This window comes from Bicyclus anynana, chromosome 8 (assembly GCF_947172395.1).
Source record: "Bicyclus anynana chromosome 8, ilBicAnyn1.1, whole genome shotgun sequence".
Classification (NCBI taxonomy): Eukaryota; Metazoa; Arthropoda; class Insecta; order Lepidoptera; family Nymphalidae; genus Bicyclus; species Bicyclus anynana.
The window spans coordinates 671,156-694,433 of NC_069090.1; the positions used below are offsets into that span (position 1 = coordinate 671,156).

Consider the following 23,278-nt stretch of genomic DNA (forward strand, 5'->3'; position numbering starts at 1 on the left):
GTAAACTGAGCCTACTTGAAATAAATGATTTTTGATTTTGATTTGAAACCATTGGCTTAATTTCGTTGACACAGAGATGAAGGCAATCAATAACGCGCTAAAGTCCGTATAATTATTATTAACACATGACTCATGACTATTGTATTCAACATCCGTTTTCCTTTTAAATAGATACGCGCATCAGTTTTCCGTAAAACATTGAAATTATAATGATCGTTTTTTTGGGATGGTGTCTTTTGCTAGAATCTTTACAAATAGTCAACTGACGTGTCAAAAGTGCTTGTAAACTGAGCCTACTTTAAATAAATGATTTTTTATTTGATTTGATTTGCTTTGCTTAACTAACAAATAAGAAAAAATGGAATGAGGAAAAATGGATTAAGGAAAAAAATATTGCATCCAAAAATATATTAAGGGACTTTCTAGTCGGAAAGTTTTACTACGTTTTAACACTACTGTTTAACATCATTGTCAACAATAGATCTGGACCGTGGTAGCTTTGGTAAGTAGCAGAATCAAGGAAGGATTCTAGGGGATTTCATGAGGAATCATAACTTCCATTGGCATACCCTTTATTTAAGTTAGCTTCGGAGTAATCCTTCCTTTAAAGTTTGATCGTTAACGATGTTTTTGAAGGAGGCGTGAAGCTAAATGAAACTTTGAGCTATTTCTTTTAATCTTAGCCATGTATTCATAATATTTAATTTATATGACACGAACTATATCGCTTTATTCAATCGACCTCGAGATAGAATATAAAATGTTCCTATGATGAAAACTTTATAAATCTATTAGAATAACTTAGAAAGAAATTAAGCAGATTTTGCAAATAAATAATAATTAACAAGCAATAAATAAATTATGTGACGAATTGTGTTGGTAGATTATTTATTAGCATTTTATTGGCACACTCCAACCATTTTTAGATTCTTGTGATTTTACGACATCAAGATAGTCTCAACACGATAAAAAAAAAATAAACGTAGGTAAATATAACAGTTGAAAGCGAGCTATTCGCATCGTAGAGCCCAGTCAAGACAGACAAGGTCGTTGCCAGGCCATAACCTAGAGTTGATAATATTACGAGCCTAATCGGAGAAGAAAATTGTAGACGAATACATATACCTAGGACATATGATCCAGTTAGGTAGATCCAATTTCGAGAAAGAGGTGAACCGTCGAATCCAACTCGGCTGGGCTGCATTCGGGAAACTTCGCGATATCTTTTCGTCCGAAATTCCTCAGTGCCTGAAGACAAAAGTCTTCGAACAGTGCGTGTTGCCAGTGATAACCTATGGTTCCGAGACTTTGTCGTTAACTATGGGCCTCATAAGAAGGCTCAGAGTCACACAGCGGGCGATGGAACGAGCTATGTTAGGAGTATCTCTGCGTGATCGAATCAGAAATGAGGAGATCCGCAGAAGAACCAAAGTCACCGACATAGCTCAACGAGTTGCAAAGCTGAAGTGACAATGGGCGGGGCACATAGTGCGAAGAGCCGATGGACGTTGGGGTCCCAAAGTGCTGGAATGGCGACCCCGCACTAGTAAGCGCAGTGTTGGCCGACCCCCACCAGGTGGACTGACGACATCAAGCGAGTCGCAGGGATTCGCTGGATGCAGTTGGCTCAGTATCGTGATGTTTGGAAGTCCCTACAAAAGGCCTATGTCCTGCAGTGGACGTCCATCGGCTGATATGATGATGATGATGATGAATCGGAGAAGTCAACTTGATAATATTTAATAATTAAAGAGGATTAGTTTTCCACTAGGTAGGACGTAGTCACAGCACTTTATACATACTCCTTTTTTATTCTCTGGGGGGGGGGGGGGGCATGGCTAAACCTCCTAGTCTTCTCTTGGCGATGCTTTATCACAGATGTTGGCGACGCAAATTATTATAATATGTTTTTAAAAAGGATATCCCGACTTTATTTATTGTACCTATTTAAGAAAATAGACTGGCCGACTAATAACGGAACATGTAACGTTTAATTTCCTTAAGTCAGTTTTGAATGAATGAATGAAATATAGTTTATTGTAGCCCAAAAAGAATAACAGCAAGCAAGAAATTAACTTAAAAACTAATGTACAATCGGCAGCCTTATCGCTAATGAGCGATCTCTTCCAGAGAACCAATCGAAAAAGAAATAATGAATAATGACGGGTGTATACATAATAAGAATAATAAAAATTTTAATAAAAAAAATACAACCGACTTAAAAACGTACCCACTAAACTAAAAAATCCATCCATTCCATTTTTAGTGTAAAATTTCATCTAAAACGAATACATCAGACCCCTAATGAGAGTCACAACCCATCTTGGTACAAAATTCTCAGCAATACAAATTAATCAAGCCCAAGCACAAGGTAGCTACCGTAAACCGTTAAGGGGTTCCCTTAATTATTGACCTTGGACATCATCATCAGACCCCTAATAACAGACACAACTCATCTAGGTAGAAAGTTCTCAGAAATACGAATTAATCAAGGCCAAACACAAGGTAGTTACTATAAACTGTTAAGGAGTTCCCTTAATTGTCCTATATTTCTGTGTTTTTGTTTCGTCCGTTACAACGGACAACGTCTCTTTTTTTTTTTGACAACACAAACTGCACAACACTTACGCTAAAGACGAGGTCCAGCCCCTGTAGCCAAGTTGCACGTCGATTCTCTCTACGATTGTCATACATTTTTCTAGTTTTCGAAGCGTTTGCGATCGTAGAAAGAGAATCGACATGCCACTTGGCTACAGGGACTGATTTCGCACGTCGATCGGACATGAGTTCAGCACGATCACGTGGTGAGGACTAATATTAATAACTAATACTAACCATAACAGTCTCAATGTCCCATTAAACCCAGTTTCGAATATCATAGAAAACGCCCTTATGCCTAGTTCGGACTACTTAAGTATTTTAGTCGAGTACGAACGATTTTTGGGTGGTAAATCCAAAAATTGTTCGTACTCGACTAAAATACTAAAGTAGTCCGAACTAGGCATTAGAGAAACCTTTCGCCCTAAGTCATACCTCCTCCTCCTCCTTGACGGCCTCCGTGGCGCAGTGGTATGCGCGTTGGATTTACAAAACGGAGGTCCTGGGTTCGATCCCTGGCTGGGCAGATTGAGATTTTCTTAATTTGTCCAGGTCTGGCTGGTGGGAGGCTTCGGCCGTGGCTGGTTACCACCCTACCGGCAAAGACGTACCGCCAAGCGATTTAGCGTTCCGGTACGATGCCGTGTAGAAACCGAAAGCGTGTGGATTCTCATCCTCCTCCTAACAAGTTAGCCCGCTTCCATCTTAGACTGCATCATCACTTACCATCAGGTGAGATTGAAGTCAAGGGCTAACTTGTAAAGAATAAAAAAAAATACCTTTGGGAGACTTTCAGAGTTTCATTGTTCAAACCCTCTAGTGTTCAACCCTCAATCGCAATATGAAGCCAAATAAACAATAGGTTATACCTTTTCTAGATAAGCGCGTCTTCCCTCATCATTCTATCAGGCATGATTGTTGTCAAGCGCGAGCTTATTTATCGACAAATACTAATACAGAAAAAATCTATTCATAATTTATCAGATAATTCGAATTCAGATTGATTTTTTTGTAAAAATCAATATTATTTATGACATAGGAACCTTTGATGGCGGTTTTTTCAAAAGAATTTGTAGGAATGTTACAAATTGCTAACTGGATTTTTGTGAATTTCGTAAAAGTTCAACATTGACCGTTCGGTTTGGAATTTGTTAATTGACTTAATAAGGTATACTTATTGCAACACTGCGATCTGATGTTAGAACACTGACGCCGTTTAAAGGTGACAGAGATTGAGGTCGAGCTACGGTGGTTCACTAAGTATGCCTACTTTATGTTACGATGATCGTCATCATTATCAACCCATATTCGGCTCACTGCTGAGCTCGAGTCTCCTCTCAGAATGAGAGGGGTAAGGCCAATAGTCCACCACGCTGGCCCAATGCGGATTGGCAGACTTCACACACGCAGAGAATAAGAAAATTTTCTGGTATCTTTACGATGTTTTTCCTTCACCGTTTGAGACACGTGATATTAAATTTCTTAAAATGAACACAACTGAAAAGTTGGATGCCCCGAACCGGATTCGAACCGACACCCTCCGGAGGCAGAGGTCATATCCATTGGGCTATCACGGCTCTACGTTTCGCTACGATACGATATATCTCAAACAAGGACAAGACAAATGTCAACCAATAGCGGCTGATCTGAAAGTCTCTTTTTCAACCGACGAAAAACGGAGAGAAGTTTAACAAATCACCGTGTATGTATATATTTTTATGTATGAACACGCGTGACTTTTTATTGAATGATCGGATTTTGATAAAATAAATTCATTGCGTTAGGACCAAAAGAGCTGGGACTAGGATTAATTCACCGCTATTGGTGGATAATTAAGTATGTTTTATTATCTTCACGAGATATTAGCATGTTGGACATTCTAAATCTAAAGCCTACCTACTACTCTAGATTCGATATTAATAAACGGCACAAAACTCATAGCTGCGTTAACTCGTTGGTCCAGTGGTAAGTGGTTAGTATGTGACTTCGCATCACAAGATCCTAGATTCGATCCTGGGTGAGGTTATGAGATACCTACTGAGTTTTCTTCCTTCTTTCCTAAGAAATTTTCAGTTACAATTTGTCAGCTAGGAGTTGGGAAGTCGTGAGGAAACCTGCATACTTGAGAATTTTTTAATTATCTACTTGTCTGAAGTCTGCCAATCCGCACTAATACTAATGACCTAACCCCTCTGAGAGGAAACTCGTGCTCAGCAGTAAGCCGAATGTAGGTTATTAATGATGCTAATAATGATACAAAATATATAGATGCTATAAATGTTAAGCCGAGCCAGCCGAAGCTCTACATTTTGTATGCTGCGACCCAAAACTGAAAATTGTATATTTGATTAAATGCCTGTAAAGAACTACAATAACCTTTCTTGGCAGTCGGGTAAAAAATAAGTAAGGATTACAGACTATTTTACCCTAAATTCCTAAAAGACTTTTTTTATTCAATGACAAGTTAGCCCTTGAATGCGTCTCAAATTTCACGAAGACGATTTTTTTTACAAGTTAGCCCTGACTACAATCTTACCTGATGGTAAGTAATGATGAATTCCATCTATGATGGAAGCAGACTAACTTGTTAGGAGGGGGATGAAAATCCATACCCCTTTCAGTTTCTACACGACATCGTTCCTGTTCCAGTCGGAACGATGTCGGTAGGGTGGTAACTAGCCACGGGCGAAGCCTCCTGCCAGCCAGACCTGGACCAAAAACCTCAATCAGTCCAGCCGGGGATCCAACCCAGGACCCCCGTCTTGTAAATCCACCGCGCGTACCACTGCGCCACGGAGTTCGTCGTAAACGACGATGCTGTCTAAGACGGAAGCGGTCTTGGAAGAGGTGCAATTTCCTACAACAGTACAACCAGACAAAAACTATCGTCTGAAATTCTGTTTTAGACGATAGTTTCGTTTCGTTATTTATTAATTTAAAATTTTTAGATTTATAATTTTGGGAATTATAAGGACCCTCGTCCTTACTATAAGAGGAGCTAAACACTGGCTCATCTCTACACTGGTAAGGCAAGCAGACCGCGCACGACCACTCAGGTCGAACGCCGGTGACAGCTCAATACACTGTAATCTTTGGGTGACAGACTGACTAATGTCCACTACCAATGTACATGAGATAGTGTATGTAGTATTGTAGGTATCTATTTAGAATACACAAAGACTACAGGAACGTCCACAGATTTTTTTTTAATTTGCTGGGCGATATCAGTCTTTACTTTCTTTTAATTTCCGTTCCATTAGCCAACCTCTACGTACTTTATCTCGCCTTGTTAAACGTACTACCTATACCTATCAGTGGCGAAGGATGGAATTTAGATGAAGGTAAGCCGTCCCAAAGAAAAGGAAATTCATACAGCGTGATACAAACTCTAGATTTTTTTTTTGTTCTTTACAAGATAGCCCTTGACTACAATCTCACCTGATGGTAAGTGATGATGCAGTCTAAGATGGAAGCGGGCTAACTTGTTAGGAGGAGGATGAAAATCAAATCCACACCCCTTTCGGTTTCTACACGGCATCGTACCGGAACGCTAAATCGCTTGGCGGTACGTCTTTTGCCGGTAGGGTGGTAACTAGCCACGGCCGAAGCCTCCCACCAGCCAGACCTGGACAAATTAAGAAAATCTCGATCTGCCCAGCCGGGGATCGAACCCAGGACCTCCGTCTTGTAAATCCACCGCGCATACCATTGCGATACGGAGGCCGTCGAAGTTTATCATATTTATAGATACAATACAACAATTAATATGCATAGATTTTTAAAAGTATCTCCACAGTAATCAGCTTGCATGAACTCTTCGCCGCTGATACCTAGTTAATATAAGATACACTATTTTTTTAAGTCTGACTGCGACATATTATGAAATATATTTCTACCTATAAATAATATGAATAATTTAGTTCAGTCCATTTCAACGTTGGGGTCAAATAATAAATCATTTCTAGTTTATTGTGTTGAAAGTTTTCGATATTTTAATGATTTTAAACGGATTTTTACATTTATCATTGAAAACACAAACAAATTATTACAAAAATGGTTGAAATACTGGTTCTTTTATATGTCTATATTCCAAGTTAGCTCATAAAGACAAGTTATCATGTAAATAAAAAAAAACGTTTCGTTTTGTTGTCTATACATTTGTAGACCATTCATCCGATTGTGATGAAACTCTGATTAATTTTATTTTACACTAGCGAACGCTCGCGACTTCGTCCGCCTTAGACCAGCCCTTACAGTAGCATCGCTGTAAAAATGGAGTTACTCCCGTTTTCCCAACATTTCCCTTCACTGCTCTGCTCCTATTAATCGTAGCGTAATGAAAAGTATACTATAACCTGCCCAGGAGTATGAAGAATAATTTGTACCAAGTTTCGTTAAAATCCGTCTAGTAGTTTTTGTTTCTATAACGAACATACAGACAGACAAAAATTTTACTGATTGCATTTTTAGCATCAGTATCGATCACTAATCACCCCTTATATTTATTTTGGAAATATATTTCATGTACAGAATTGACCTCTCTACAGATTTATTATATGTATAGATAAACGTACGATATCCAATATATAAAATTCTCTTGTCACAGTTTTCGTTGCCATATTCCTCCGAAACGGCTTGACCGATTTTGATTAAATTTTCTGTGCTTATCCGCTATCTATGAGAATAGGCCAACATCTATTTTTTTTATACCGCTAAGGGTAGGGTAGGGGTAGGGTAGAGGTAGGGTAGAGGTAGTCGAAAGTTTACATCGAGATTCACGCGGACGAAGTCGCGGACGTCCGCTAGTAAATAGATATGAAGACGATTTATATAGATTTGGTATCAGCAAAGAAACACCGAAATAACATCACTTATACTTTTATTAATTTATATTGATACTTTTAAATGTTATATTTACAAGACTTAAAACGTAAAATATGTGTACAATAACTTAGATCTATTTATTTAAAACTATAAATTGGGAAGCATAAACATAGCTGCAAGCAATGACACACTATTCATCTATATATTTTTTTCATCCGGATGAACATTGCGTAAGAAAGCATTCATCTATTCAAAAAAGAGATTTTAGAGAAAATAATTATGAATTTGTTGTTGTATTTTCTGAGAACAATTGACTGATTCGACTGAAAACTATTTGAGAGATTTGACATTGAATTTGATATTGAACACCAAAGCTAAAATGGTAGATAACAACTTTCTTCTCTTATACAAAGATTAGCACTAATACTTCACAAACCTATCCCTAAATCGAAAAGTGATGTTGACACACCCATAATGTGTTTTAAGAACCTATCAAACGACATCGTACACTATTGTACAAGTAAAAAAAAAACCCTACTTTTAAATACATGCAGATACCCAAAAAATATTATTTTAGATGAAGACATTGTCGGCGTGCTAAATATGCGGAAACAGGGACGGACGGACAGTATGAAATGTAATATTGACAACAGAAACCCAAAATTGAGTTTAATTTAAAAACAAATGTTCATACTTGTATGTTCATCCAGACGAATATTACAATAACAAAAGGAAGCAGATCTATAACAATGATATGTATTTCGTTGCAGTTACAGAGCATTTAACATAGTTAAGAGATATTGAAGCCAATTCGATTGTGCACAAATCTCTAATGTTTACCGACCGAAGTACTACTTAGTGAGAGAAAGAGGAAAGCTAAAGAAAAATTGTTACAACCAAAATGGCACCATTACAAGTAGTTACAAGTAGTAGGGATAAACATTTATGCTATATTTTGAAGACATTCGTCATCAAACAAAACAGAGATTTTTAACATTAGTACCTATATGGAAATTATTGTAATCTGGGACGTACATTTCATACATTATAATTATGAATAAACTAATGAATGGTGACTAAGAATAAACGTAAGACTCGGAACTGAAAATAACATATCTTATAAACATTTAATTTAGTTTTTGCAACACATTTAAGTATACTTATATTAAATAAGCGTGTACTTGTATATTGTATGCTTAGTAGTAACTTTTAGTAATAAGCTTATTGTTTCATTTTTTATGTGTATTTTTCTTAAATAAAGATTATTATTATTATTTAAGATGCTTGGAGGCCGTTGGATCAGCTTACACCTTCACACAGGAGGTAAAACTATAAGAAATTGTAATTGTTATCAATTGTAAATTATAATACTTTATGACTTTTTCAAAAGAGCAACTGTTGAGTTTCTTGCCGGTATCTTCTCAGCAGAACCTGCCTTCCGAACCGGTGGTAGAATCTTTACAAATAGTCAACTGACGTGTCAAAAGTGCTTGTAAACTGAGCCTACTTGAAATAAATGATTTTTGATTTGATTTGATTTATTATTACAAAAACACATCGTATTATGTACGCACCAGTTCAAAACAATTTACCATACGCACCAATTACGGACTTCGAGAACAAAATCGGAATCGGAAAATTCGGAGAATTTTTGACTTAAACATTGAGGTTGCGTTCATGGCATATAACTTGTTGACCAATGTCTGTTGTTTGTTACAAATATAACATAATATACCAAATAATAATATGACTCCAAACACAAAACTGTTACATTTAAAATTATACTAAAAGGCACTGGACGTTTATTTATATTGTAGTCTGTCAATTTCTTCGTTACATTTCCGAAAGTATAAGAAAGTTTCGACTTTATGCATTTAGGTTATGGCAACCAGACCAGACCTGAGCCAATTAAGAAAATAAGATAGAAGGTTAAGTTCATGGGACTAGACTAGACTCTTAATTGGACAAATACAAAACTCAATTTATTATGGGATGTCTTAAGAAAGCATTTTGTAGAAATTGTTTCTCGGAGGATTGTCATGAAGTGACTTTCGAGTGGAGACAAGATTTCTCTTAATTTGCGGAGGAAAATATAAAGAAATGAATTATTACAAAAATATGATCCCTTAACTTAAAAAGGAGTCACTGTCAATTGATATTATTGACTTTCATCCAGGATTAATAAAATAGTGTAAACATCTAAGGTTATGAAGAAATTGAAAGACTACAATATATGATGATATAGTGATGCTAATAGTAGACAAATCTCTAAATAAACAAACTGACTACAGTTAAGTAATAACTAACTTTAAGCACAAAGAAATGAAGTTCACATAAAATGCGTTTGCGCAAACTGTGAGACGAAGTTCCGCTATCGTTTTACTAATGTTCTAAGAATAAGGGACAGCGAAAAGGAAAAAGTATCAAAATACTTGGACCTAGCTCACGAGATGCCATGTGGCATGTTGAGTCAACTATTATTGTTCCAATAGTTGTTTCAGTCAATGGTCTTATAGCGAAAAGCTTCGACCAACACCTTAAGAAGCTTTCGCTTAACTGTTGGATCAAGAGTCGGATACAAAAGGCAGTGATGACTGATTTTTTTATAAATTTTTAATAATGTTTTGTATTTTATACTTATATTATTAAAAAATTTAAAAAAAGAAGTAATAAATAAATGAGAGAAAAAGAAAAAAAGGGACAGCGATTATAAATCTTGTCAATTTTGACGCATTGACGCATTTTGTGAAGTCTTTAATCAGTAAAAATAAATAAAAACAACTTTTGTATTTAGCCGACTCTGAATTAGAGGGAGAATCTCTCACTGATGATTTGTTTTGGTTACATTGTGATTTGTAAGTTAAATTGTCCTGACATAAGTTATGAATTCTTTGTTCAACATTGGTTTTCTTATATTTTAAATCCACTTCTGAGTCTGCTAAAATTAATTTATTAGATAACTAAGTTATTAGTTTATTTTTCGTATAATTGACGACGTTATTCCTTTAATATATTTTATTTACTGAGTTATATTCTAGTTACTGATAGATAATTTAGAGATTTGTCTACAATTGAATTAGCACCGTAGTACGACTAAGAATAATAGGCATGATATTAAGGCACCGTTTCACACATCTACATGATAAGGCCTCAGTTATATTAACACTTATTGATAAGTATAATAGTACAATGGACTAAGATTTGAGATATTTTCACAAAATCAATCGCAAAATATCAGTCTGAACTTACAACACAAAAAAAAATTGTACAAGTCGTTAATATATAAAAAAAATCATTCGTGTGACATTTAAAAAACTATAAAAAGGAATGTAAAGTAAAAATATCCATATAAAAAACTAAAATCATTGTGCAAAATGAGAATTATATTTGCTATTTTTTTTAATCGAGACCAAAATCAAATCCGTTTAAAACTATCATCACACGCGATAGTAAGTGGCACTTGTAAAAGAATTGATGTAAACGAGAATTTGAACCTCGTAAGTTTCATTTAAAAATACCACTACGCTAAAATCCTCACAAAATTCCAATAATTAATATACTTTTTTACAATTAATTTAATGGTATCTACTTCCAGCCCCTGTAGCCAAGTGGTCTTTTTATGATCTCTTTCTATGATCGCAAACGCATCGAAAGAGAATCGACGGGGCAGTTTGTTTTACTACAACCTAATTTTTTATTGACAACATTTTCATATATTGCTAGTCTTTTCAGATTCGAAACTCTGCTACTGCCATTACTATTGCATATCACACAAATGGCGAGCACAAATGTGGAAGCACTGGAAATTCGAAAACAGGCGAAAGTTTAAACTTCCAAATTGACGCAAACGGGAGTTAGAACCCTAGACTCAAACGCTATTCTGTAATCAGAGGCACAATTATCCACCCACATAATTGTGCCTCTGAGTATATAACGATTTTTGTATAACTCGCAAGTGCGAATCTCGGATCTATCTTTCTCATTCTATACTATCGTGTTAAACAGAGAGAGATATAGGTAAATTCAGAACCCGAGTTATAAAAACATCGTTACAGAATAGCTTTACTGATACGTTGTATTACTGCGAGCTGACAATCAAACTTGTTTGTCGACTTGACTTTTCACTAAACAATATTTGACAAACGCTTCAAACAAAGCTGCAGATCAACTTGTTTGACAAACATATTTGATTTGACGAAAAGTTTGACAGTTTACAGGGTCGTACAGACACCAATCACATTTCCGACAATAATTATTATTTTTTAAATTACGTTACTAAATCTCGAAGCTTCGTTTTCAGCAGCCTAACTTTTTTATTGACAGCATTTTTGTAATCTATCTTGTTGCTGCTTTTCTCAGACTTGGACCTGCTGCGGAGCCGCTCGTGGAACAGCTCGTAGTAGTTGGGCAGGGGCGTGTCGACTAGCCCCGTGTTGATGTAATCGCTCGGCAGCGGCAGGTCGCGGTAGCAGAGCGCCATGTTCTGGATGAAGTGGTTGAACATGGCCGTCTCGGTGAACCACTCCAGGAAATACTGCACCTGTTTCGATGATGCGCTTTTTATGAAGGCATCTTTCTGTAATAGAGTAAAAAAAAAACAACTTGTATTTTTGTTGGGGATATAAATAAAAATGCAGGTGCGGAAGACAAATGTACTGAGAATAGTCTTGAAGGTACTAAAAGCCAAACCGAATCTGCGAAGCGAAGCGAAATGCGAATAAAAAGTAATAAATTTAGAAATATATAATAACTTTTTCTAGCTCTACTCAGTAGATACTATGTTTCGAACGGATTGTACAAAGATTTTGATATTTCGATCCTTGCATTTTTTATAAATAATAAGAAAATCAAAACTAAAGGTCAAGTTTTAAATTTTCAAAATTTTCAAGTTTGTAAATACAATTCACAATAAAAATTACTACTCACATCGAAAACAACACCATTCTTCCCAAAATCGCCATCCTTCATTTCCTTCTCTGAGAAGAATTTCCAAAAATCGCCTAAAATATCGACGAAGAACCTCAAAAACGCCTCCGATATCATCACGTTCCGTGTCTTCGTGTCTTCAGGCTTGTCCCGACTCTTCGACTCCATCTGTAGTGATGTCTTGAGAGTCTTGTAGCTGGCTGTGGGGACTATGGTGGACTCGTCTCCTTGGTAGAACAGGACCTTGGATGGGTGGGCCAGGTCTATTAACATCCCCTGTTCAATAAAAAACAATTTAATAAAGTAAACTATAAGATTAAGATCAAGTTAATTGAAGAAAACGCAGATTTCTTGTAATCCGCCTTTGTAAGCCGTTGTCTCCCATGCTATGATTTGCATGTTCTTATTCGCTATCATATCATTGATATGCAGTAGGAATAGTGTGGGCGGCAGTACAGAGCCCTGCAGCACACCAGCGTAAACGGGTTTAGAAAAGGAGCATAAATTACCGGCAAATACTTTAATACTGAGCCTATTTAAAAAGCCGACAATCTAACCGCAAAGATCATACGGCCATTTAAAGCCATTTATGCCAAACTCTGTCAAACGCCTTCGTAACATCGACGAAACCTATAGGTTTTTACTAACAAAGCATTCGTAAAAAAAAAATGTTAACATAAAATTTTAATATTATCTTATACATGGCATCTTGAAAAAAATAAAATAAATTGTAAAATAGTATAGCTAGTACCCACCTCCTCAAAGTGCGAGGGGTGGTGGTGCGCCAGCATGCCCGCGAGGATGGGCAGCGGCGCGGTGAGCACGTCGCGCTGGATCTGCGCCGGGATGGCGGAGATGAGCGGCTGCTGCCACACGAAGGGGTACAGCGCGCTCTGCAGCGCCTCCATGCACGATGAGATCACGCTGAGGAGGGAACAACAGTATCATCATTATCAGCCGATGGACGTCCACAATTGTACATAGGTTTCTTGTAAAGACCTCCAAACACCACGATTTGAGACTACATCTAACGGCTACCTAGAGCCCGCTTGATGACGTCTGACTTTCGCCATTCCTGCACCTTGGAACTCGGCCATCGTCTCTTTGAATTATACCTCCAACTATTGCCACTTCATCTTCGCGACTCGTTTACCGATAACTTTTAGTTCTTTTGCGGATCTCCACACTCCTGATTCGACCACACAGAATTACACCGAGCTTAGCTCGCTCCGACACCCGATGAGGTTTCATAATTAGCAATAATTACCTATAGTACAAACACACATATCACGCCTCATTCCCGTTAGAGTCAGACCTCCTTCCGCTTGCTATGATTCTAGCATATCTTCCTTGCTTCTTTCATTGTCATCAATCAATTCATATCGATTCAAGGCGTTTCTAGACCAAATCAAGGATTTGGTGTAGAAACTTTTGCCTTGGCCTAGTTATGAATATCCTTTGTTAATCTCCTTTCATTCATGCTCACTCTCTAAGTATGCCAATCATGATGATTTTAGTAAAGTAGAAAGTTCTGAACCAATTCCCTCATTCATTGATACCCCTCATTCCTCTGTCAGTAAACAACAGTAGTTAAAGGGATGGAACTCACTTGAGCTGGTCTCCCATGACGATAACTTTCCTCTCGAGCAGCAGCGAGCCGAACACCTTGATGACGAGCCCGGCGCCGAAGGAGTCCAGCAGCACCGACATATTGTCCTCGTCCGCGCGCGGGTCCAGGGGCCGCCTGATCACGCTCGTCCTGAAGGAACCATAGCCAACGATGTTAATTTAAAGTATGAGGAAACATTTTTCACCACAAATACCTACTAGGCGCAGAGTCCAAAAATATTAAAGACTGACGAATACTCCACCACAAAATTTAAAGCTGACGCAGACTTCGTCACGAATGGGGATGATGACTAGGTTTGAATATATTGATTTTTATGATACATTCGGGTAAATAGGGTCAATGTTAACTAATTTATACATAAAAAGCAAAGATTGTCTGGATATTTGCAAAATAAATGAGGTTATAAAATTTCAAAAACTATTAAAAAAATTTTATCGTAATTAGATGAAAATTCATACAGTTTTAGCTTCCTTACATTAAATGTGACATTTTTTAATATATGAACTACAAAGACAAACGCACAAATAACAAAGATATTAGTAATTTTGTTTGAACGCGCATACAAATCTAACGATCATTACATTACCTATGACGTCATTTTTTCGAGCCATTTTGTATGGGGCGTTTTTCAGGGATCCGCGGCAGCGCCGCAAATCTGACTCTTTAAATCCCAGTAGCTCCGAAAGTAATGATCGCAGATACCCTGTTCCTTTTACAAAATTGCTTTACTATTAGTATACTCTTAATTTATATACAATTTAAAAAACTGTCATCATCCCTATTGTAGGCATAGACCCCGCAACAAATATTACCACAACATATAAAATATTTCAACAAAGATTGACGCAGACCACAATTACTAGGCGCAGAGTCCTCCAGAAATGTTAAAGACTGACTCAGACTCCGCCATAAATATGAAAGACTGGCGTAGCCTCCCACAAATATTATGCGCAGACTATGTCACAAACATTAAAGGCAGGGGCAAACTTTTCCATTAAAGTAAGACGACACAAGTTAATCTAATAGTAAAAAAAGGATAGGAGACAGAGATTATATGCTACGTGCGTCAACTTTGGCTCAAATTCGATGCGAAAATCTAAAATTAGTTTATTCCTACTAAAACTATACCATACCTCGGTCCTTCCAAGCTCAGCATGACCCTTTTCGGACATTTGTTATTATTCTCCAAATCGTAATAATCGGGCAGCGCGTGACTCTCCGTGTCAACGAACAGCTCACTCTCCATTCTCTCCGAACTCTCCTCAAACTCCTTCAAACTCTCCTTAGTAACGGAGACATTCACGGTGCTCTCGTTTCTTCTAGGGTCGGGCATGGTTTTACATTTGTGTATGTCACCAAGACTGACCGAGTTGCGATTAGGTTTTCTCGATACGTTGATATTCGTGTACATAATCGATATCTGTTCTCCCGAACTGGGGAAGTCCGTTTCGAACAGTTGTTGCAGTATTTGATTTATCTCCACTTCCGAATTGCCGTGATGCGATTCTATTTCTTGCAGAATCTGGAACAACAACAATAAACTAACTTTACGAGGTAGGAAGTTCCGAAACTACTAGACTGATTTTAGAAATTCTATCACCAAGGGGAAGCTACATCATCAGCCATAGAGCCTATATCATCATCATCATCAGCCGATGGACGTCCACTGCTTGACATAGGCGTCTTGCATGAACCTCCAAGCACAACGGTCTCGAGCCGCCAGCATCCAGCGGCTTCTTGCAATTCGCTTGATGTCCTCGGTCCACCTAGTGGGGGGTCGCCATTCGGGCACCTTGGGACTCCAACGTCCATCGGCTCTTCGAACTATGTAGCCTGCCCATTGCCACTTCAGCAGAGGCTGTATATTATCCCCGAATTCCCACAGGGATGGGAATCACGCGGGTTAAACTGGAAAAAGTGTGGTATCGTAAAATAAACAATACCTTGTAATAGAAGCCAGGCGCTCTGTATTTGCCGATAAGGCAGTAGCACAGTGGCAGGCACGTGGAGGCGCCCTCGGGCAACACCCGTCGACAGTAGCTGCGGAGCAAATCATTACTGTACTGTTTTGTACTATTTTTGTTTATAAACAAAGGCTTTCCATGTAGCGGTATGGTATACACGAAGATAGTTGCTGTTTATTACCTGAAGGTTTGTTCAGGTAATAAACACCATCTTCGTGGACGGAGGATAAATGGACCACTTATTTCTGTCAATAGATTTTGAATTGATATTCACGTCATGAACAGGACACATTATTGAACCATTTGAAGCTTTTCAGTTAGACCTAGAAGTCGGCAAAAAGGGCCACGCGTCATGACACCGAATATAGAATCGCCTTTTCTCGTTTCTTTCAAAGTTTATGCTAAGTGCTAAAAAAACTAAGTTCTCTTTGTTTGAGAGAATTAACACCTTATTATCACTGATACACCCAACCACAAAGGGACGTCAAAAAAATTTCAACATCTGCTTACTGCACGTGCAAGGAACCAATAAATTCACACAATTTAAGATGAAAATTTTCGTAGACCCCCACTTAACCTCCACCTTTTGTCACACCAGCGTGTGCCACCAGCTCCCTTCAAGTCTCCCGTGCATCCCTAGAGGTCCACTCTGCACTATGGGAATCAATGCTATAGACCTGCAAACTCACCCATAAGCTCTCTCCCCCTTCTCGTCGGTGAGGACCAGAGAGTAGCACTGCGCGGTCTTCTCCGTGGCCCATTCGCCCACGCTGCCCGAGCTGATCGTCTCCGGGAATATCAGGTTCTCTATGTGCGGCGGGACTTGCACCTGGAAGACAGTGGCGTGCATAAGGTTTTTAACTAGGGTAGGTGTGCACTATAACTAAAAATTGGAAATTTCCTTGTCGAATGTATTCTGCGGTCCAACATAGGGTATTGAGTCCATAGGGTAGGCAGTGCAGTTTTGCATATATGAAGTGCACGCCACTGCTGGAAGATCATTGGACCATGTAAGAAGACGATCGTCGGAAAAATTCTACATGTTTCTTGATTATTAAATTAATTAAAATTTTAGTTGCATTATTATCAGTTTGTTTTACGGTTCACTACGAGGTCAGAAGAGACTAAAGATTTTAGACCCACAAAGCTGCTCCAATGCGTGTAAGCCGGCCTAAGGTTTCTAAAGTCTGATTCTGCAACGATACGAACGATAGGAACTACGCGGGTGAAACCGCGAGAATCTGCTAGTATAACTCACCTGGCTAGGGAAAACGCTCTTCACATACGCTTCCCCGGTCATATAATTCAGTCCGACCAAAAGACAGACGTTGAAGAGCCCCTTCTCCCGGGGCTCGAAGGGCAGCTCGAGGTCCACGCAGCCCGCCTTCTCGTCGATGCTCAGGTTGTCCAGGGAGTCGTCGCTGGTGTCCTGGATGGATATGATGTTGCCGCTCGAGTCGGTGAGGTTGATCTTGGAGTCCGTTGAGTCGTGTCTGTCCATTTTCTCTCTTAGATTGCTTTGTGAGGTCCTGGATTGGAATGATGAACATTTTTGATTTAACTTACAGCCTCGATCCCCCCGCTGGTCTATTGTTGTCATACTCATAACACAGTCTTTTCTGACTAGTTGAGAGTAACATGGGAATCTTGGTCATATTTAAAAGATTTATGGCGAACATTCTTTTAAATATGAATTTAATATAAGTTAAAGTACAAGGTGCTAAAAATGTATTTTTTAGCACAAAACGAAGCCTGGAAAGTTTTTCAATTTTCGGGCTTTAAAAACTGCCCTAGCGCCATTTTTTTAAATATGACAGCAGATGCGGCAAACCTGCGAGAAGCAAAGTACAAAGTCGAAGAGAACATTAAAATATATCACCAAATTTCAAAATTCAATTCGATTCGATTCGGTTCTACCTAACTTGATCATTATTTTAAAAAACCAACTTAGCGCGGCGTCCTCTATCTGGATTGAATGGAGAATTTATTTAATATGAATATGATATAGAAGAGAGGAGGGTAGATTGTGAAATGTTACCTGAAACTCTTCCAGGAGCGGAAGGTGGAGTAGGGGTTGTCGAGCACTTCGGACTTGTAGGAGCAGATGGAGGTCTGGTGCCTGTAGCGCGGGCCCCTCACATTCTTGTCCAGGTACGCCACCCGGGATGACACGCGCCGCACGTAGTTCTTTCGCTTTTCTGTCAGACTACGCGTCAGCTTCACTGATTCTGAAATTTATAAGTTAGGTTCTGAAAAAGTTGCCAGGAATTCCAAAATAGCTCCCAGAATCTGTGAGAAAGTTACCACAATCTGTGAGATAACTACCAGAATATTTGAGAGCTACCAGAAATTCTAGTAAAGCTCCCAGATTGAGTGAGAAAGCTACCAGTATCGGTGAGAAAACTACCAGAATATCTGAAATAGCAAACAGAATCTATAAAAACGGTACCATAATCTGAAAATGCTCATGAGAACTTTTTAAACAACTACTAAAATATCACTAGTCAATGTAATATAGTAAGAAAGCTATCCGCAAGCCTTTCTTTTATATCAGAAAGGGTGTTTTCGAGGTTAGATGTAGACGTGTCCAAAATAGGAAATAACAGGCTACAAAAAGGGAAGAGAGACAGGGATACTAAGCGTTTGTGGACGCTCCACCGAGCCATCAATTTACCCGCGTATGTTCCATTGCCATATGGGTTTATCGAGATTAAAGTGTATTAGGATTTATGTGATTACAGTATATTAGGATTTGAGTGCACCTCTAATGTTTCAGTCTATGATTGTCTGCGGCATATTGCATTCAGAAAAAGAGAAAAGAGAGAACTTTGAGCATAGACCCCACAACGCTGCTACAATACAAGTTGGCGGGCAACGATAATAGATGAACGACATACTCGTAGGAAAACAGACCTTCAGTGGGCGTGTCGACGAGGTCAGTGGGGAAACTGCCCGGCTTGTTCTCGTCCATGTTGCAGGCCGCCGTCACCGTCTCGTATATCTCCGTCATCAGACGGTTCAGCTGGAACAGAAACATGTCTGTTAACATCTCTCTCTCTCTCCACCTTCCCCCTCTTTCTGCGTGTATACACTATGGGTATTATGTGTTTCTCATACTATAGTATAAAGATTCTATATATTTATGCCATAGTATTTGTATGAGAAAGCTTGACACAAAAAAATCATCTAAAAACCTTTTATAATGTACAGAATCTCTGATCAATCTGAACATAAATGAAGTACCATTGTCTTCAATAGAACGTACTATCAGGGGTGAACTCTAGGGACACGTCTTACAATGCACAGCCACAAGCCACTTACAAAGAATTATAATTAGATAATAGTACCTACAAAGATCCCAAAAAGGTACAGAGCATGGAACATAATGAGCAAAGTTGTCTCAGGTATGTATGTAGCAATGGATGGTGCCAATGGGCTTAGATCTAAGCCCGCATTAAAACAGCTTGAATTCCCTTCTCCTATAAGGAGAGGTCTCAGTAATGGTTCTTTTATAATGCACACAACAATTACAGGCAAATGTGTCCCCAAAGTAGGTAGGTATCAGCGTACTTTCTGCACATTAACAATAAGGGAGTGGGAATATTGGTCATATTAAAAAAAAGATATGTCAAATATTCTTTTAAAAGAAAAAAAAAGGAGTCTCCTTTTAGTAGCTCTATGCACCGAGGTGCTTCAGGGAAGTAGGTACGACCGCCAAGCAGTATAGTTCCAACATGGAGGTTAAGATCGCCAGCAAAATTACATACAGGCGAGACAGGCCTTGCAGGCTTGTATGCATCAGTTTTAAGTGAAGAAGTAGTAGATACTACAGTATTTAACACAGCAATGCTGCTAGAACACATAGACGCTTGTCAGTAGTACTTTCCCAAACAAGCACATACACAAAGAGCCCAACAACTATTGTAACACTCGAGCGTGACTTATCAAAACAATGTGAATACACAGCAAGCGAGCGTCCGTAACACATTTTGTAGGCACTTAATAAGACCACTGATATTAACAATAATAATTAAACAATAATTAATCGGAAAATTACTTATGAGTCTGAGAGTGAGTATAAAAATAATATGGATAAAGTATAAAAACAAATGATGAAGTCACCTTTAGGAAACATTTTGGATGATATTTTAAAATACAGTAAACTGTTATGTAATCAATTGTCACGAACGTTTGGTGCGCGGGCGCAAAGAACTCCTTGTTGGTTTAAAAAAAAAACAATTAGGTATATTGCACTTCCTATGAGTTATAGATTTTTCCGAATTTAACACACACCAAAATTGATGGTGCACTACCGTGCACCCACTTTTTTCTTTTAAAATTTGAGTCTTAAAGCTTGGTCAGGATGACAATTTTCAAGATTTAACTCCTCACAAATACACAATGTTATCAGAAAATCAAAAATATTAAACGATTTTATCTATAGTAACACAAGCCACGGGGATTTATTTTTTAATAATTTTTATATCTACACAACAAAGTAACTGATTAAACACAACACAAAGGACGTTTAATTAATTGCTGTAGTAATTGATTTTATTGTAATTAAAAAATAAACACTTTTTCCACCACAGAAGCACGTTTACACAAGCTATAGGCGCAGTTTTTTTAACCACAATAGAACACGTATTTATTTTTGTATCTTTTAGTTTTGAGTATTTCAGAGATTCACAAAGCGTACTTGGTTTTGAGTAAAGCGTATGACAAAATTTTTATTAAAAACTTTGCACAATTTTTTTTAATTTTTTTAAGCGCGATACGAGCTTCCGACGTAGGGGCGTGTACCAATTTGAAATATTAAGAAACTGGCGAGCTCTTAACGCATTGTTGATATACGATAATTGGGATGGTGTTACGCTAAACGGAACAATTAGATAATGATATCATCTTTCGTAGTACAATGATCTATGTTTCAATGGAATTCGTTGTTTGTGTGTGTCTAGTTTTTATTTACCTTGTCATTTAGTAATGTACTTAGTGATAACAGCCAAAAATTAAGGAAAAGTTAAATAAAACAATAGTTATTTTTTTACATTGTATTGGCCTGCGCTTGACTGCAATAATTTCTAACAGTAAGCTATGATGCGGTCCAATGGTAGAACGCGCTTACCTAGAAGATGCTTATACTCTTGACTTGATTTTTTTTTTCGTGTTGAGTAAGTGCCGATGGCTCCATGTGAGACCACTACGGCGACACCCGGGGGTTTGGGCGAGCACAGAAGCATCGCCTGATGAGACCCGAAGGCTGAAATAAAGATAGAGGACGGAACGACTCTCTCAGGCCTCTCCTATGAGTTGACTCGAACATACTCACGTTGCAGATGAAGAATGCATCGTTTAGTGTGAGGTGGTAAGGAAAATGAAAGCTGGAAAGGCAATCCAAAACTTCACAGTGCGAATCAGAAACGAAGAGCCTAAACGCTTCGTACGAGTCTAAGGAACATCATCTACTTGGAAATAATAAATATAGGTATATATTTTTTAACCCAATCACAACGGTATACCTATTCTTTGCGTATAGGTACGTTTAGTGTGAGGTAATTGAAAGTCACGCGTCATGGCGTCACGCTGTTCTTTGATTGACAGGAGAAGACAGGAGAAGACAGTGAAAACGAAAATCTTGCTGCGGATACGGGAAATTTTAATTTAAGTTGCTATGAGCCTTAAAACGAAAAATAATATCAAACCCTGACTGGAATGACACAGCTCATATTCAAACTGTTTAGACTGTAAAGTGTACCAAATAATAAACCTACATACATACGCTCGAATAACACACCCCTTCTTCAGAAGTCAGTTAAAAAGCTGCTTCCATTTCTTAGTTCAGTGTTGCATACTTGAACGATCGACGCAATCGAGGCTAGGTCACCAAACATTGTACAACAACAATTATGATAAAGTGTAGTGATGTCTGTCGCACGCACTTATCGATATCGATGAAATGAGTCGACATGCCTACGTCTGTCTTTACAATCAAATTGTATTAATAACCCGGAACTCAATTAATTTGACTTGCTTCTAATTAATTAGTCGATCGTTAGAGTGATTTAGTATTTGACATATTATTATTTAATTGTTAAAAGTTTTTCGCAATTCAGTCCCCTGCGTTACATTTTATGAAGTAAGTCCTCTATTTAGCGGGCGATCGATCAACACTGGGATTTGGTATTTTTTTTTTTTATATTTTAAAAATATGTAAATGAGTCGCCTATAAACAGAGTAACAGTTCGCTGGCAGGCAGGCACTGCAAGAAATATTTCGTACTAGGTTCTGCTCGACGTCCATCAACCAGGGAGAAAGATGCCTTTTGTTTGTAATTACACCATCAATCATAGCTTTGAAGGCAACACAGCATCATTACTGCTTGGTGACATAAATAGGAATCACGGTAGTTTCAGATTTCCCCGGACAAGCTCTTTAGTATTACTAAGATACACATTAAAAGGGCTAGAACTTTGGAGAAAGTACGCTTTCTCTTACTAATATCGATATAAATAATTCGCATCACTACACCGATATCGCATAATTATAACGACGCCCAAAACATTGAACCGACAGACAGACGGACGCCCCGTGACACAGAAAGACAAATGATTTAACGCCTTTGATGTTTACCGCCGTACTATCTTAATGGGTGCAACCGATATAGGCATTCCTGCCTACCAGAAAAAATAACTGTTTCATATTGGCACTAATTTGAATGTAAACGTATCAACTTATTTCAGTTGCAACTGTTTCACAGCTGAATAACAATTTATTCAGCTGTGAAACAGTTGCAACTGAAATTATATCATAATCAGCACTGGTTTAATAACCAGTGCTGATTATGATATAATTTCTAATTTAAAAACAAAAAGTTTGAATTGTTATTACTTTTAGAAACGTACGTTATAAAAAGGATACCAATAATCCTAAAGTTGTCTACTCATTTCAGTTTTAACGAGTGCGCGTCCAAATACATACATCAAATTATTATTAAATTATTAATAGTTCCGGATTTCTTATCTAGTGTAAACAAACAAAAATAATATGTACCAGAAATATTATCAGAATCTATTGGCAGTTGTAAAATTATTTTTTTTTTATATTTTTATTTATCATGAATCCAATTCTTTTAATTTTTTTTTTTATATGAATTTGAACGAAGTTACAGGCGCAAACTAGTGAATGTTAAAACGGCATTACCATTGGCAATAAAACCCATTTTATTATACCTTTTGATTGTTTAGACACTACAAGATAACCCATGTCAATTAAAATGAAATAAAAACTTATCGTTCGAAAAATGATCAACATATATAAATCATTGAAGATTAAA

General features: G+C 37.8%; 1 protein-coding gene across 1 annotated transcript in view; it reads right to left on the minus strand.

Annotated features, from left to right (window-relative positions):
* Positions 1-7,460: 7,460 nt before the first annotated feature.
* The window catches only part of LOC112049635 (uncharacterized), a 45,437-nt gene continuing 29,619 nt past the window's right edge, over positions 7,461-23,278 (minus strand). The window contains exons 3-12 of the mRNA XM_024087603.2: positions 18,856-18,964; positions 17,981-18,170; positions 17,201-17,471; positions 16,632-16,771; positions 15,922-16,018; positions 15,112-15,500; positions 13,958-14,107; positions 13,104-13,272; positions 12,349-12,624; positions 7,461-11,998 (exon numbers count right to left, since the gene is read on the minus strand). Of these exons, the coding sequence (XP_023943371.2) occupies positions 11,690-11,998; positions 12,349-12,624; positions 13,104-13,272; positions 13,958-14,107; positions 15,112-15,500; positions 15,922-16,018; positions 16,632-16,771; positions 17,201-17,471; positions 17,981-18,170; positions 18,856-18,964 (2,100 nt within the window). The 3' untranslated portion in view covers positions 7,461-11,689. The remainder of the gene's footprint in view (positions 11,999-12,348; positions 12,625-13,103; positions 13,273-13,957; positions 14,108-15,111; positions 15,501-15,921; positions 16,019-16,631; positions 16,772-17,200; positions 17,472-17,980; positions 18,171-18,855; positions 18,965-23,278) is intronic.